Source organism: Dreissena polymorpha, chromosome 3 (assembly GCF_020536995.1).
Source record: "Dreissena polymorpha isolate Duluth1 chromosome 3, UMN_Dpol_1.0, whole genome shotgun sequence".
Taxonomy (NCBI): Eukaryota; Metazoa; Mollusca; class Bivalvia; order Myida; family Dreissenidae; genus Dreissena; species Dreissena polymorpha.
Genome location: NC_068357.1, coordinates 51,332,818 through 51,347,557, shown reverse-complemented (window position 1 = coordinate 51,347,557; position 14,740 = coordinate 51,332,818). Strand labels below are relative to the sequence as shown.

The following is a 14,740-nucleotide window of genomic DNA, read 5'->3' as shown; positions in this document are numbered from 1 at the left end:
ATGATTTACTGGTGACGAAAACATATACTGTGAATGAAACGAAAACAACCTTGATATAAATAAGTTATTTTAATAATTCTGTTATATATTTCATATGGCTAAAGCAATGCGGAAGACTTTGAAAATCGTTCCGTAACAATATAATGTTGTCAATGTTGTCAAGTACATTAATCTACAAAACTAAAAAAAAAAATCTTTATGTATTTTTTTAGTACAGTTATGCATACATTTATAGTATACTCTTAATAAAATAATTAACACATTTATCATTTCATTTTTTATATATTCTTTATACATTATATTTATATTATATTGTCGTATATTGAAAAATGCAGACATGTTAGTATTTTAACTTAGGAGTTCAGGGCTTAACTCGTCAACTAAAATGTCTGGTATACACTAGAGGGTTAGGGCACACTAACCTGATACATTTTTTAAAAGCACCCTGATAAAAATATATTTTTTCATGCATAAATTTTTAGTTGGTCGCGTTAGCGGCCGACTAAATTTACAGAGCATATTTTGCAAATCAGTATGTGCTTAGAAGCCTTAGCTACGAAAAGAACCGCAACTCACTCTGCTAGGAAAGATTACCGCTGCCTATCTGCAGCAGACGATAAATGCTTCTGCTCTAGCAGTGAGTGTATATACCAGCTTGTAAGATGACATTGGCCAGTCTATTGTTTATCATTGAAATCTGTACTTATTGGTTGCTTTCAGGGAAAACGGGGCTTAATGCACGTCAAATAAGATAAGCCAGTGCACACTGATTAGCCTGTGCAATGCGCACAAGCTAATCAAGGACGACAACAGCGAACAACTTCAGTGCCTTCGGCGCTTTGATTTGTTTTAATGCTGGAGTAAGTGTCAGGTTTTCACAGCTTTTAAACCTGTTTCAACCCAAATGCTTTTCATTGACCGTTTGATCTCAATTTTTATTATTGTATGTTTCAGAGAATTATATAATAATAACAATAATAATAATAATAATAATAATAATAATAATAATAATAATAATAATAATAATAAAACCAGTTCATATCTAAGACAAAAGAACAAAGCTATGGATGGTTCATTGATTAAAACCAATCCAATTTCAATGTTAATAATATGTTCGTTAAAACTGGTTGCGAATTCATTATCTTTTTTTTGCAGTCTCTTCAAGGGGGGATATTGGACTTGAGCTGAAATAGATATAAAGCATGATGTTTAATGTACATTTCACACACTCATGTTCATCAAAGCCAGGAAAACAACACATGATAATTGGGAATCGGATATTCGAGTCTCATATATAAATGAACTAAAGGGTACAATTTTTGTGATGCAAATTTTTTTATAGGTAGACTAGCCAGTAACCCATTATCGTCGCGGATAAAAAAAATCGAACCTATATTTTCGAGATATAGTTGCTTCGAACAAATTAATTTTATTTCTAACACGATCATCTGTCAGCAACATATTGCTTGTGCCAAAGACAATAAAAGTTTTTTCTCTGAACTCATTGGCCCGTGTATTTGCGTTGCCCGGGGAATATGTTTTTTGAATGGTCTGGCCATATTCCAACCAATTATGCTTTTAATAAATGAATGAAACGAAAATAAATAAATAAATAAATAAATAAATAAATAAATAAATAAATAAATAAATAAATAAATAAATAAATAAATAAATAAATAAATAAATAAATAAATAAATAAATAAATAAATAAATGAATGAATGAATGAATAAATAAATAAATACATGAATGATTGAATGAATGAATGAAACAAAATGAATGAAAGAATGAATGAATGAACAAATCAATCAATCAATCAATCAATCAATCATTCAATCAATCGATCACTGAATCAATTAATTAATTACCCAATCAACCAATCAATCAAAGCATGAATGGATGAGTGAATGAATAAATAAATGTATGAATGAAAGAATCGAGGCATGAATGAATAAATCAATCAATGCATGAAAAAAGGAGAGAAGGAATAAATTAATTTACACTTACATGTTCATCTTGAGGACTATCACCATTATTACTATCACCAGGATGAATATGGTCGATAAACTGATGGTAAGAGGAATAATCAGCGACGATTTCACTGGTTTGTCTTCTTCAGGTAATATGCCAAGAGTGCCTACAATTAATAAAGTTCAAATTTTCAAATATATTTTATTAATTAGGAGCCTTAAATATCGTTATGAAAGCGGCTTACACCTCGCATTTTTTAATTACAGGATTGGCCATTTTACTTTGAATAACCACAAGACTTGCCATTTATATAAAGGAGGCATTGTAAAGACTATAGTAGAAGCATCTTTTTATATTATATGTAATGACATAATTTGCACTTGAAACAGAACACATTTTTCACCCTATTTTAGTATAAGTATCACTTTACAAAACACCAGTAAGTCATATGTAATTTTACTTATGTTACGATACTGTGACGTTGTGAATAGTTTTTGCGAAGTAGCAGTTGTCGATGCGGTTGTCGCGGCGGTAACTGTTGGTATATTTGTCACGCCTGTCGAAGCAGTCGGTATTATTGTTGCAGGAGGTGTGCATGGCTCCGTAGACTCTGTAAAGATGTTTTCATGTTGACGTTAGAAATCTCTAGACTAAATATAAAATTATTTAAAATGGTGCCCTAGCATACACGTGTTATAAAATACTCTGGGTTATTTTGAAAGCATGAGCATACGAGTTGATGCAATTCATATTAATTACTTATTCACAATTGCTCAGTGGAATATGTTCGAGTATAGTTACATGGTGATAAAATGAAAACATTAAGTATATATTATCTACAGTTTTACACAGGTTGTATGAAAACATTTAATGGATTGTATTAACGTACCGAAACAATACGCAGTCGGACAAGTAAAGTTTTCTGACAACCTCTCCAGATAGTAGACGTAAAATGTAGAGCAGTTCTTGATCTGAATATTGAACTGATTGGAGCAAGTATTGTTTCCTTCTTTTGCACATATGGTTTTGTTTGCAATGCCTTCAGATACACCAGGAAGTGCATCTGAAAGATAATATATGATTTTGTAATATCTTTGCAACAACGGCGTAACGCTATCTCGTTACGGTTGTTGTCAAACAAAGAAGGGTATGTCTTTCTACAATATTTTAATAAATTAAACGTCATCAAATGTTCAGAAAAAATGGAAATTATCGTTTGTTTTACATAATAGTTCTATCGGAGATTTACTATGGTAATATTCATTTTTAAATATGTTTTACCCTTCAGCCAGAGAGCAGTATCCGCGCCGCAATTGCCATGTATAGGAGAATCGGTAAGTAGAGTAGCATTTGCGGTCACGTACCAATCAGATGGCAGATCCTGATCACATTTTCGACTGTCAAGTTGAATTTCAGACGCTTTACATTTTTCATTGCGAGAACCTCCTATCTTCAGCTCTGTGTGGTTGACACATGGATCAAAATCGAAACCTATGTAAATAAATAAGTAAATAAATAAATGAAGCCTACTAATTATATTATACTGAATTATATACTTATCGCCTATATATTATGTACGTTACACAAAATATGATTGCGTACACAAAAAAGGTAATCATTGTTCGAGGTATTTGTTATTATGAATAGTCCGAAAACGTACTTTGTTTTTTAACGAACAGTATATACACAGTTTGATTAATAAATAAAAATAAATATTTTTTCTGCATTTATTTTTCACATAAAATATAAAAGCATGGTAGTTTTCTCTAAATTGGGACACTATGCATTTATGAAAGACACATATTATTTCGTCTGTAAGCATTTACATATAAATTGACTTGCGAAAACGTTACATTAAATTTAGTTTGACAAATTTTACCTTTCGTAGCTTTGTATAAGAGGAAGAACACCACAAAACTTGGAACTATCTCCATTTGTAACCAGCACTTAAATATTAAACCATACGTGAAGGATAGTCATTTTAGATAGATCACGTTCATGCACGTTTTTTTAGATAGACAAGTTCTGATCAGATCGGCTTGAAAACACGTTTCATATCTTAAACAACTATGACATTGCGAAACTCGATGAATTTTTATAAACGGACATTGATAAAGAATTGGTATCTTCCGGTTTTGAATAGTTTAAATAGATAACAACCTGATACGGTGTCCATGGCGGGCTAAAGGATCACTGCGAATTCTGAAATAAAACATTGATAAAACATGTCCGAACCGAAAAAACTGACTGTTTCAATATAATTAATATATTAATCACACAACAGAATGATCTAAATGGATGGATATTGTACTAATCAGCACAATTCGTCTTACCTAATTCACAGCTATCGGGGCGATATCTTTAAAAGGACTTGTTCACAGTTTATCTGTCATTACATGGCTTGAATTGCTGATATAAAACCCCGAAATAATTACATATTTAAAATAGCAAGCACATGAAATTAAGAAAGACAAATCTTTAGCCTCAGAGTTTCAAACAGGGGCTTCGTAACTGTAACTATTGCGATGGTAACTCAGGAGAAGCTATGTATTATAAGTATGTGTCTGCGCTATTTGTAGTAATATAATCCCTGGCGTGCAATGTTATTTCATTGGGTTAAATCTATGACACAAGTTGAACATGCTTTAATCTGATAAAAGTAACTTAAACAAGTCTTTACATTGATTTAAAAAGACCGTGAGAAAATGATATCTGTCTGTTTGCCACAAATTTGGCATACTTAAGAAACTTGAATTGCCACCAAATGATTGCATAAAGTGTCTGATAAAGCTCAAATGTTCCTATAAAATTTGTATCGATCATTTTATTCGATATAACATGATTGAATTTGTCAGACAGAAATTCGGTACTGAAGCTTGAACATGCGTTTTCTGATCACTGTTCTGTATTTATGGTCGGTTACGAATGGTGAGTTGTCTATATAAACGTAATACTATAACGTACACAAGCAAAGAGCTAGCATTTGGACAATAATGCAAGCATAATTTACCTTTTTTTCGAATTATTTTCAAGGAGACACAGACTGCGATGCCATAAGATCTTCTACTCTTCCATTCTTAACCCAACGGTTGGTAGGTTATGTACTACAACCATCTGAAAGGCCCTTCTCAGACAGTTATCTTCTGCCAGGATGGTATAGAATGAAAGGCTTTACGCTTTCATCGAATGCATCGGAAAACTGCGGAGTGCACCTTAACTGGTACATGAAAGGTATTGTACTATATATATATCCGTTTTGTTGTTAAAAAGTATTGTGTGTATGTACACATACAATTACATTGTACAACGACATTACTTTCGGTATGTGTAATTTATTTATTTCGCCGTAAGCTGTCTACATTGTTTTATTCTCCCAAAAGTCTGCTAGTTCATTTAGGATTTATTTCATTTTAACCGATTTGTGATTTACGATTGTAAAGCGTGAACTGATATAAGTTGAGTAATATTGTTGTTGTTTATTGATAATGTAAACACATTTAGCTATATTAGAAAGTTTTCTTTAATAACAGTTAATTTAAAAAGAATATAATAATCAAGACAATCTTAAGGAAATTATTATTACAAGTGTAATAAATTATTTTGATACCCCTCAAAATATGAAATGTTCAATAAACTAAGTTATCATTGTCAAATCTGCGGTTTAAATAAATATTGGCTTAAGATCATTAATTCATATTAAGTTTTCTTTCAATCAATAACAATGAGCTTGATTGGGCTGGACATCTGTATCCGATAGACACGCCGTAAATGTAATAGTAAATCTTCTTCAAACAAATCACATGCATGTAGTTTGGTTAGCAATTGTGAGTTCCATAAACTGTATTTGCTTCATTCAATTATTCCACGCGTTTTCTGTGATGGTAGTTGTAAGTACAGTCGGATATTCAAGGTAATAATAATAATTTTATTTGTGCACATAGCAAAATACTACAATCCATATAAACAGTTATTAACAATTCAGAAATATCACAGATAGTCACCATCATAGATAATAATACATACATATATATATATGGTTTATACTCTATTACACTTTATCACACTTATTGGTCAAAATTAAATTATATTCAAATATAGATATAAAAGTGCACTGGATAGCCCGTAAAGTTTTGACGAAAGATCGTACAAAACTTATTTCCAACGGGGTCCAAAGCCGTCACATTTAGAGCTGAGTGACGTAATATTATATCATAAATTCGTAATATATGATGGAAAAAAGTGACAACGGTCTCACAATGTCATATTATGGTATTAATAAAATAATTCTTGTTTTTAAATACGAAAACACATCGTATGATGATGAACTTGACAGGATTGCATAAACACAGTTTAAAAATGTATTACAAAATGGTTTACAGTTTAAAATTGTATAGCAATATGGTTTACATTTTAAAAATGTATTACAATATGGTTTACAGATCTAAAAACAAATGATAAAAAGTTAATAATAAGGTAGTCGTTGTTTCACATCTTCAGTTGAATCTCATAGTGTACTACACGGCCTTATTTACTTCACATGTTTAATGCAACATCTTGCTCATGTTTTTTGTTGGATTAATTAATGTCAATTAATGAAACATCCATATATAGCAGTTTAGGAATATATAGCATGTATTTACAAATATACAAATATTACCCGGTGTTAGCATTGTTATGTTTAAAAAAAAATTGACAGCATATTACAAAGTCATTAAAAAATATTAATAAATAGATGGCTGTTAACCACGCCTTAACAAAGAGCGATTGCACAAAAAATACATATTGCGTAGGGTGTAAATATCTTACTTCGTAAATCGCCATCATTTGTTCTATCGCGTTTTCTTTAAAGCGCTTTTTTGTGTAAAGACTGTACACGACATGTTATTCATTGCGACATTTTTTAATTTTGATAGCGACAACTTTAGACTGAAACTCATTTTCAATTATGTATATGAAAATGTCATTTCATAAGAAATGCATCGAATATTTAACTGGCACGCTGCTGCAATGGTGAAGTGTTTTATTAGAGGTCAGTGGTTATGAAGTCCAATTCAGTATTACACAATCTTTCACGTCAATAAAATTGAAATTCTGTTCCAGTGGACATTGCTAGATACAAATTGTTGAGAATTAGTATATTTAAGTATTAAATGTGGTAAATATTTTCTATTACGAATTATTACTTATTTTTTACTATTATGGGTTTAGGTGGTGAAGTATTAATAACCATTTGATCAAAAGGTTGTAAAAATTCTTTTAATAGAAAAACAATATCAAAGGTCCAAAATGACCCACACTTTTTTTTTAATGGAAACAATAATCGAAAGAGATTATTAAAATATGTAATATAATTAGTGGTTATTTAATAATTGAATAAAATTGTAATTGAATAATTTATGTGATACGGAATCAGGAAAGTAGTAAAGTTCTGCATAAAAGTTTGGCCTTCAGGGCGGGCGGCGGCGTCAAATAAAGACTTTCCCATCGATAAGTTAGTTCGAGTTGACCTATCTTGTTGAAACGTTAGATATTGTTTAAATAAACCTTCACGAAGACCAAATGGAATGCATTTGTGGCCAATCGGATTTAATTCAATGTCATTGTTACTTAAAATGAAAAAAATGTCCGCTCAGTAATTAGTGTTTGATTGACGATATTGAGCTGAAATTGTGCGTTTAGCGTACAGATTTAGCTTGGAATGGCACCTTTCCGCTCCTTTCCGCTCAATAACTTGAGTTAACCCAGACGTATTTCGCTGAATTTGTGCATTTTGTAAGCATACGTGTCGATCTAGCTCGGGTGGGCACTTGAAGCCGGTTGGGTCAGTCACTTCTACTTAAATAGAACACAAAAAAACTCCGCTCTAAAGCTTTAGTGTGGAAAGAAGAATTGTGCTTAACAATTGTGGCAAGACGGTTAAGGTCAATGCCATTAAAAATAGCATAATATTTTGCTCTAAATAGCTTGATTTTGAATGGAGGTGTTGCGAAGACAGTATGTGTGTAATTAGCTTACACGCCGACCTAGCACGGTATTGCATATTGGGCCAGTCTGTAAGGTAACGATAATTAACTTGATAATCGAACAATTCGCATCGTGTAAACATGAAACTTATATTCAAACCAAGCTTGAGATTACACAGTTAAAAGTAAATAAATTGGTAAAACATTGAAAACAAAACAACCACGGTCAAGTTTCTGGGTATCTATTATTTTACAGTTTTTAACAACAAAATACACGAACACATCAAGAATACATTTTATATTTACATGCTTAAATGTTTCGTCGTTTGCCCATTTGTTTAACTTGCATTTCTTGCCTTTATAACTAACATGTATTTGCAGCTGTTATGCATGCCGTGTGTTTCAATTTTCAGATAACAAACTACCTGATGTCGGGATTAAGATTGACGCAATTTTGTGCATAAATGACAACTCTCCTTGTGCCGAACCATATACCAAATTGATTGAAATACAAAAATGTGGCGAACACGATTATATATTTAATCTTTCGCCCACCGATGGATCAGATGAAGGATATTGCATAGGTTTATGTTACTAGCATATTTTACTCGAATCGTATCTCAACCTAATAATTTATTATGTCACGTGATATTTAACATAGTCTGCCAATAACGTGTCTATGTAATGCTTGTTTTAAAAAGTCGTGAGTGTATAATTTTCTTTTCTGTTTTCAGTACCTTCGACTAACGAAACACACAGTAAGTATATATTAAAGTTTATTTGTACAACTTTCTGAATACTTTTTTTACTGAATACGTTTTATGTTTGTGTTTAAGAAATTTAAGTAATTTAAATTTACTTCAGACGTTTCTGCTCCGAATATCGACTATATAGCACCTGCAATAGACATACGCGTGATACGAAAAGATGAATTTGTCAGAAGAGAACTGGAGTACTTTTGCAGTTTTGATGTGAATCAAGCGGACGAAAAGATTATTTATACAGTAACATGGCATCTGGCTGACAGGTCCGGTCTACAAAAGACGTTGAAGATTGGTACAGAAAATAAAGAGTCAAACAAAACGTTTGAAAAAGCAACAAAACTTACCGAGGCAGATCTTATTCAAAATGGAATAACAAAAATGGGATTTTCGGTACATATGTAATTCAATTTAGTAACATTTAATGTAATAAATGCATTAAAGTAATTAATGTATTAAATTAATTTAATGCGTTTTATAACAATTTAAAGCAATTTAGTAACATATTTTTTTATAATATCGTTGATTCAAAACAATAAAAACATTTGTTTCAGCTCCTTTGTGCCGTGCAAGGGCAACAATCAAGTATAGGTAATTTCAGCCGCACGAAGTTCAGTAACTTGAAGTTTTGTGGAATTAAGGTGAGATTTATGTATACGGATTATTGTTAATAATTAAATATGAGAACATCTATTGCAATATGTAGTTGGAAAAACAACATCAGCAAACTGTATAATTGAAAGAAAGATTGACAAACAGGAATAAAACAGACACTTTACGATAAGTTCTAAGCTGAATATATGTTTTTCGTGTTTATTTCCTATGTATGCTATTTTCATTTGTTAGGTACATTCTGTCAGTCCACTTAGGGTTAAGGATACCGACAATGCCTTTATAAGTCTTGAACTCACCGTGCCATTTGAATGTCCCACATCATCCAAAGACTGTTTCATCGAAGTGGATGTGTTTACACCAACAGCAACAATAGACACCTGCACTATTGCTACATTGGCAAACTTGCAAATGAATTCCAGGCCGTGTGGCGTGCGTTTTAACACATCCGAAGTACATAAAATTAAGAATATAACAATAACGAATAAAGTCGGAGCCAGCGTTTCGAAACCAGAGTTTGGAATTGAGTATGACGTTCTGATGAGCACGCATTCTCTTAGATCGCACGACATGTTGAGCAAGTATTGGATAGAGTCCGTTAAAGTAACCTGATGCTTTTTTATTACTTTTATAATAAAATAACTATGAACACGTTTTCTTCTATTATTCGTTTTTTCATGTACATCTTTGATTTAAATACGGCGTGTTTCAAAGTTCCATAAACGTTTATTTTTAAAACTTACGTGACTTGTTGAGTTAAGTAGATATTTGTGTAATTAAGCATTTTATTGACTGTTTTACTCGACCTTAAGTTCGAATGTATGTTCCAGGTTCACACATTTGTAGATTCTACAAAAGTTGGCTCTGCTCATTGTTTTGCACATAGCGATCCACACATGCAAACGTTTGACAAAAAGTAAGTTTATCATGATGTAATACTCAGTTGTAGACAAAATTACATTCATTTTGGTAAATGCTTCTATGGTAAATATTAAACACAGTTTTATACGTTTTGAATGATTGCATTGATAAAATTAATTTAAATCTATCTTACATTTTACTTGATTAGGATTTCGCCTGTTTCAGGTTATTTGAGAACCAAAAGCCAGGAATATACTTGTTGTATAGGAATACAAAATATAAAACTGAGGTAAGAGTGATCCAAAAACGTCATGTGTATTGAAATAACCATCAATTGATTATGCTCTCTCTCTCTAAGATGTTATATAAAAATGTAAATGACACCTTGTTTCGCACGGATAATCAATCCTGTACATTGTACTTTCATTTTAGGTTCATACGATGCATGCCCCGTGCCCTAATTATAACGAAAGAAATGACAGTCCTTACTGCACCAAAGCGGTCGCGGTTCGGGCTGGTAGGGACGTTTACATCATCGACATTTTGGAACAGTCCTCGACATTTAAAATCTGCGATGATGCAGTGTTGTCACATAAAATACACAAAATGCCTGGTAATGCATACGATGTAAGTACATTTTATATGAGTTTTGACACGTAGAAAAGCACAATTCTTAAAAGGCAATAGATAACTCTTTCAAAAAATTAAACACCATATGATTGAAATGACTTAACCTTAATCAATATGCGCATATCATTTAAGTAGTGATACAGCATAAAATGTATCAATTAATATATACTTTGGGCTCTGTGAACATGATTATATCATTCGGAAATGAAATTCATAATAATACGGACAAGAAATCATAGAAAAGCACACTTTTAAAACGAATTGTCAAAACGCATATGCCTGCTTAGCAGCGAAGCTGCAAATACATCCAACTGAATTCAAATATTTATAGCTCCTGATATATTCAGCAGAAACGAGGATATTAAAAAATATATGTAAACTATATATACATGTACACCTATCAATAATAGCAATAATATTCAACTCCATGAGAAAATCAGCGAAAAAGACAATTTGCTCTTCCCGGTTTTATTCCACATGAAATTTAAATTAAAAAAAAATGAAGAACATGGAGTATGTTGTTACATCTTCATGTGCATATTGAAATATTTCGTATGGATACTAATTGTGTAGGGTTTATTTATAGCCAATTTACACGATTTTACTATGTTTTCCCCAAAACAGATAAAACGATTGAGAAATACAAAGTAGAATATAGGCTCAGAGGAAATACTATGAAAACATCACCGAACTAAGAGTCTTTTACAATTGTACACAATTTCCGCGCGTGCAATAAAAAACTAATTCATGTACACGGTTAGGAAAACACCAATGTTATGTTCAGATTTGTTCATGCGACGTACGTGTCAACCTCTGCTGGTTCTGCGCATACCCTTTTTGCATTCACACCAGGTGATGATAATCGACTAAAATATTATTGATATTTTATATTAATTTAATTAATTGTTGTCGTTTTATTTCACTTGTTTTACATGTTTTACTGTTAACTTATAACAAAACGTTCCCTTTTGAAGAATATAACAACGAAATACATGAATAATTGAATAATTTACATACTGTTAGCCTACCAATAAGATTTTACACGTGAATATCGTTTGACCCGCCACGGGAGGCAAACACTGCGAGGAATTTGTTGACACGTAGAAACAGGTTCTGCATCAATTATTGTGTCGTTATAAATTTTATTGAAGTTAGAACAATTAAATTTATGCAATAATTACTACAGTCGAAACCCGATGGCTCGAGCTCGCTTGGCTCGAATTTCCGGTTTGTACTTATTATATTTATTGAAAACCAGTTTATCCTTTTGTATTGGATATGACATGTTACAGATCTATTTACCAACGGGAGCCATTGTACATATTCGCAACACATGGCAAACGTTCCTTGAAATAGATATAGACGCAGGACTTCTCGATTACAAAGAAACCGATGGGTTATGCGGCAAGTTTGATGGCGACAGTACAAACGATGCAGCGGGCGTCTGTTGCAAGTAACGTTTACTTATTCAATTAATATATTTAATAAAGAAATATTATGAGTTATATTAATATGTATGTCTGTTCAAGAATTTTTGGTTTTCTACATCAACAGAATAATACTTTCTCACGTGATTGGAACTACTTTGTTGATCAAGTGGTAAACATATTAGCAACAGATTAGTAGATTCATATACATTATAATTCAATTCATTTTCTGTTCCAAATTTTACCGTATTTATTTTTCAATTGCAGATTGGAGCAATCAAACAGCCTTTTTGATCATAACTTTAGACTCAAACTAGAAAGGTGGCAGGAAGAATTAACAGTATGTTCTTGTGATTGCGACCCCAGGGATGACTGTAGTTTGAAAAATTATGTCACTTGCAGTAGCGACAGAGTAAAAATATGCGCTCATGTCGAGTCTAAAACCGTCTACAGTGGAATGTGTTTGACGGATAGACGTAAAAGAGATATTCATGTTCAACATGAATTTCAGCCTGACAGCAATGTGTATGCTTTGGATTCTCTGGTAATGTCAACCATTTACGATTGATGAATGTACATTGTTTTTAATGGTTCCATGCTATACAATTAAATCACGTTATTTGTCATCGGATATTTTAGCATAGATATTTATTATTTAAAGTTAAAACATGTACATACAAGAACATGAAGTTAAACTATTCATATCACAGATTTCGAAAGGGCGTTTTCGAAGAGAAGCAACTGTCCTGGATCTCCCGACAGCGAGACGTCAGTGTGAAAATGCGATGAATACGACCAGTGTGCAGATGTGCTCTGATCTTCCTGGTTTAAATATTAATACGTACATAGAAAACTGTGCTTTGGATGCTATGGTAAGCAAGCATTTGTAATAATATAACTTTTTGTACCTGGCTTAGTCTATTGTACCTCAAACTATAAACATTCGCTTAACCTTGATTACAGTTCGATTCATTTTTTCAATAGTACATGTAGTTGTTACTTAATTAAACACATATGCTATAATTAACGTTTGGCTGACAATAAATCACAGTGATTTACGGCAAAGTTAGAGTGGTTTTTAATTTTTACTAAAATTGCGTTTTTAAAGGCCTCTAATTCGATGGAATGGACACAGCTGCACATTGAAGGCATTAAAAAGGCGTGTATACGAATCGTAGAATTCAATCAACCTATACCAGCTGAAATCCTTGCAAATTTTAATACAACATCGAATTACGAAAATAACTCGACTAACACTAGTGATGTTTCGTTTTTGCTATCAACAACTCCATCGTTTCTCAACACATCGCTATTTACATCGGATTTACTACAGAGAATCAAGGAGGTGTCATGTCCGAATGACTGTGACAACCATGGACAATGCATGAATGGTTAAGTACAATAACTGACTATCACCATTTAAAACAGTCGTCTTTGCGTATCAGTTTTATGACTCTTGTTTAATATTATGAATATATAATGCATATGTACCTATTTCAGGAAAATGCCGATGCGATAATGGTTACATAGGAGATGACTGTTCCGTAGACTCGAATGCTGCCCCTATAATTGTTGGTATACCAGATAGAGGATTGTGCGATATCAAGGAACGACCGTGCAAACAGACTGCTGTCATTGGAAGAAACTTTGTTGAATCAGCGAAACTATCTTGTAGATTAACTCCAATACAGGTAAGCTTTGTTTATATAAATTAATTTACAAATGACACTGTTATAAAGAATTCGAAATGACGAAACAATGTGTTACATGGATGTTATAATAATGGCTCCCTTGTATTTTTCGGACAGAGATAATTTTGCCATTCGTTTATTGTATGAAATACTAGTCAGAGAGAATATTCAAACGGATATTGTATAGCTACATAGATACGTAACGTTTAATAAACTTTTAGAATCTTCATTCTTCAAACTTGATCATCGCCGTTGGTCAGAAATGTTAATACTTATTTAAAGTTTTCCGGTGGCTTAAACTGACATGCCAGGAAATAAATTTGTTAATTATAATTTTATAGATTGTCATTTACCAGATTGATAATTTTCCCGTTAATTCACATTTAACTTGGAAGCAAACGGGTATAGCTATTTAAATAAACAGAAAATAGATTGATAGAGATTATACAGATTATACATAAAAATACTTTTTTTTAAACTATGGTCAATACAGTTTATACAAATTTTATGTGTTATGTTGAAAAAAAATGTCCGAATATTTTGAAGGACCACGTTTGGTGCACATGCGAGAGATAAGTATTTAATATGTCAACACACTTGAACATGTTACGAACTCCTGCTGTTACAAGTGTCCGAGTTGCGTTTGTTTGAGGAGTATATATGTTAACTAAAAACATAGGATTCTGACAGTAAATATTTAGAAAAAAAAGTTTCCAATAAGTGCAATATGTATATATTTATGCCATTGTTCACATTTTTTTTCAAGGTGGCATTTGAAAATCAAACTATCGAATTTCCTTCCACTGTGGTAAATGCTTCACTGGA

At 32.1% G+C, this 14,740-nt stretch overlaps 2 protein-coding genes across 18 annotated transcripts in view; one reads left to right on the top strand and one right to left on the bottom strand.

Annotated features, from left to right (window-relative positions):
* Positions 1 to 50: 50 nt before the first annotated feature.
* On the bottom strand, positions 51 to 4,061 carry LOC127874140 (pancreatic secretory granule membrane major glycoprotein GP2-like). Its single transcript, XM_052418334.1, has 6 exons — positions 3,850 to 4,061; positions 3,252 to 3,461; positions 2,860 to 3,033; positions 2,431 to 2,580; positions 2,007 to 2,136; positions 51 to 1,184 (listed from the first exon to the last, which is right to left on the bottom strand). The coding sequence occupies exons 1-6, from the start codon at positions 3,902 to 3,904 to the stop codon at positions 1,139 to 1,141; spliced, it is 765 nt and encodes a 254-aa protein (XP_052274294.1). The 5' UTR covers positions 3,905 to 4,061; the 3' UTR covers positions 51 to 1,138.
* A 669-nt stretch (positions 4,062 to 4,730) lies between these two features.
* LOC127874130 (von Willebrand factor D and EGF domain-containing protein-like) overlaps positions 4,731 to 14,740 on the top strand; it is an 18,051-nt gene continuing 8,041 nt past the window's right edge. For all 17 annotated transcript variants that reach the window (XM_052418305.1, XM_052418303.1, XM_052418299.1 and 14 more), the window contains exons 1-16: positions 4,731 to 4,898; positions 5,004 to 5,201; positions 8,347 to 8,517; positions 8,668 to 8,691; positions 8,798 to 9,087; positions 9,249 to 9,335; positions 9,541 to 9,909; positions 10,137 to 10,222; positions 10,393 to 10,456; positions 10,600 to 10,794; positions 12,090 to 12,250; positions 12,492 to 12,768; positions 12,935 to 13,096; positions 13,333 to 13,615; positions 13,725 to 13,915; positions 14,682 to 14,740. The exon at positions 14,682 to 14,740 is cut by the window's right edge and continues 208 nt beyond it. In XM_052418305.1, coding sequence (XP_052274265.1) covers positions 4,853 to 4,898; positions 5,004 to 5,201; positions 8,347 to 8,517; positions 8,668 to 8,691; positions 8,798 to 9,087; positions 9,249 to 9,335; positions 9,541 to 9,909; positions 10,137 to 10,222; positions 10,393 to 10,456; positions 10,600 to 10,794; positions 12,090 to 12,250; positions 12,492 to 12,768; positions 12,935 to 13,096; positions 13,333 to 13,615; positions 13,725 to 13,915; positions 14,682 to 14,740 — 2,663 coding nt within the window. In that variant the 5' untranslated portion in view covers positions 4,731 to 4,852. The remainder of the gene's footprint in view (positions 4,899 to 5,003; positions 5,202 to 8,346; positions 8,518 to 8,667; positions 8,692 to 8,797; positions 9,088 to 9,248; positions 9,336 to 9,540; positions 9,910 to 10,136; positions 10,223 to 10,392; positions 10,457 to 10,599; positions 10,795 to 12,089; positions 12,251 to 12,491; positions 12,769 to 12,934; positions 13,097 to 13,332; positions 13,616 to 13,724; positions 13,916 to 14,681) is intronic.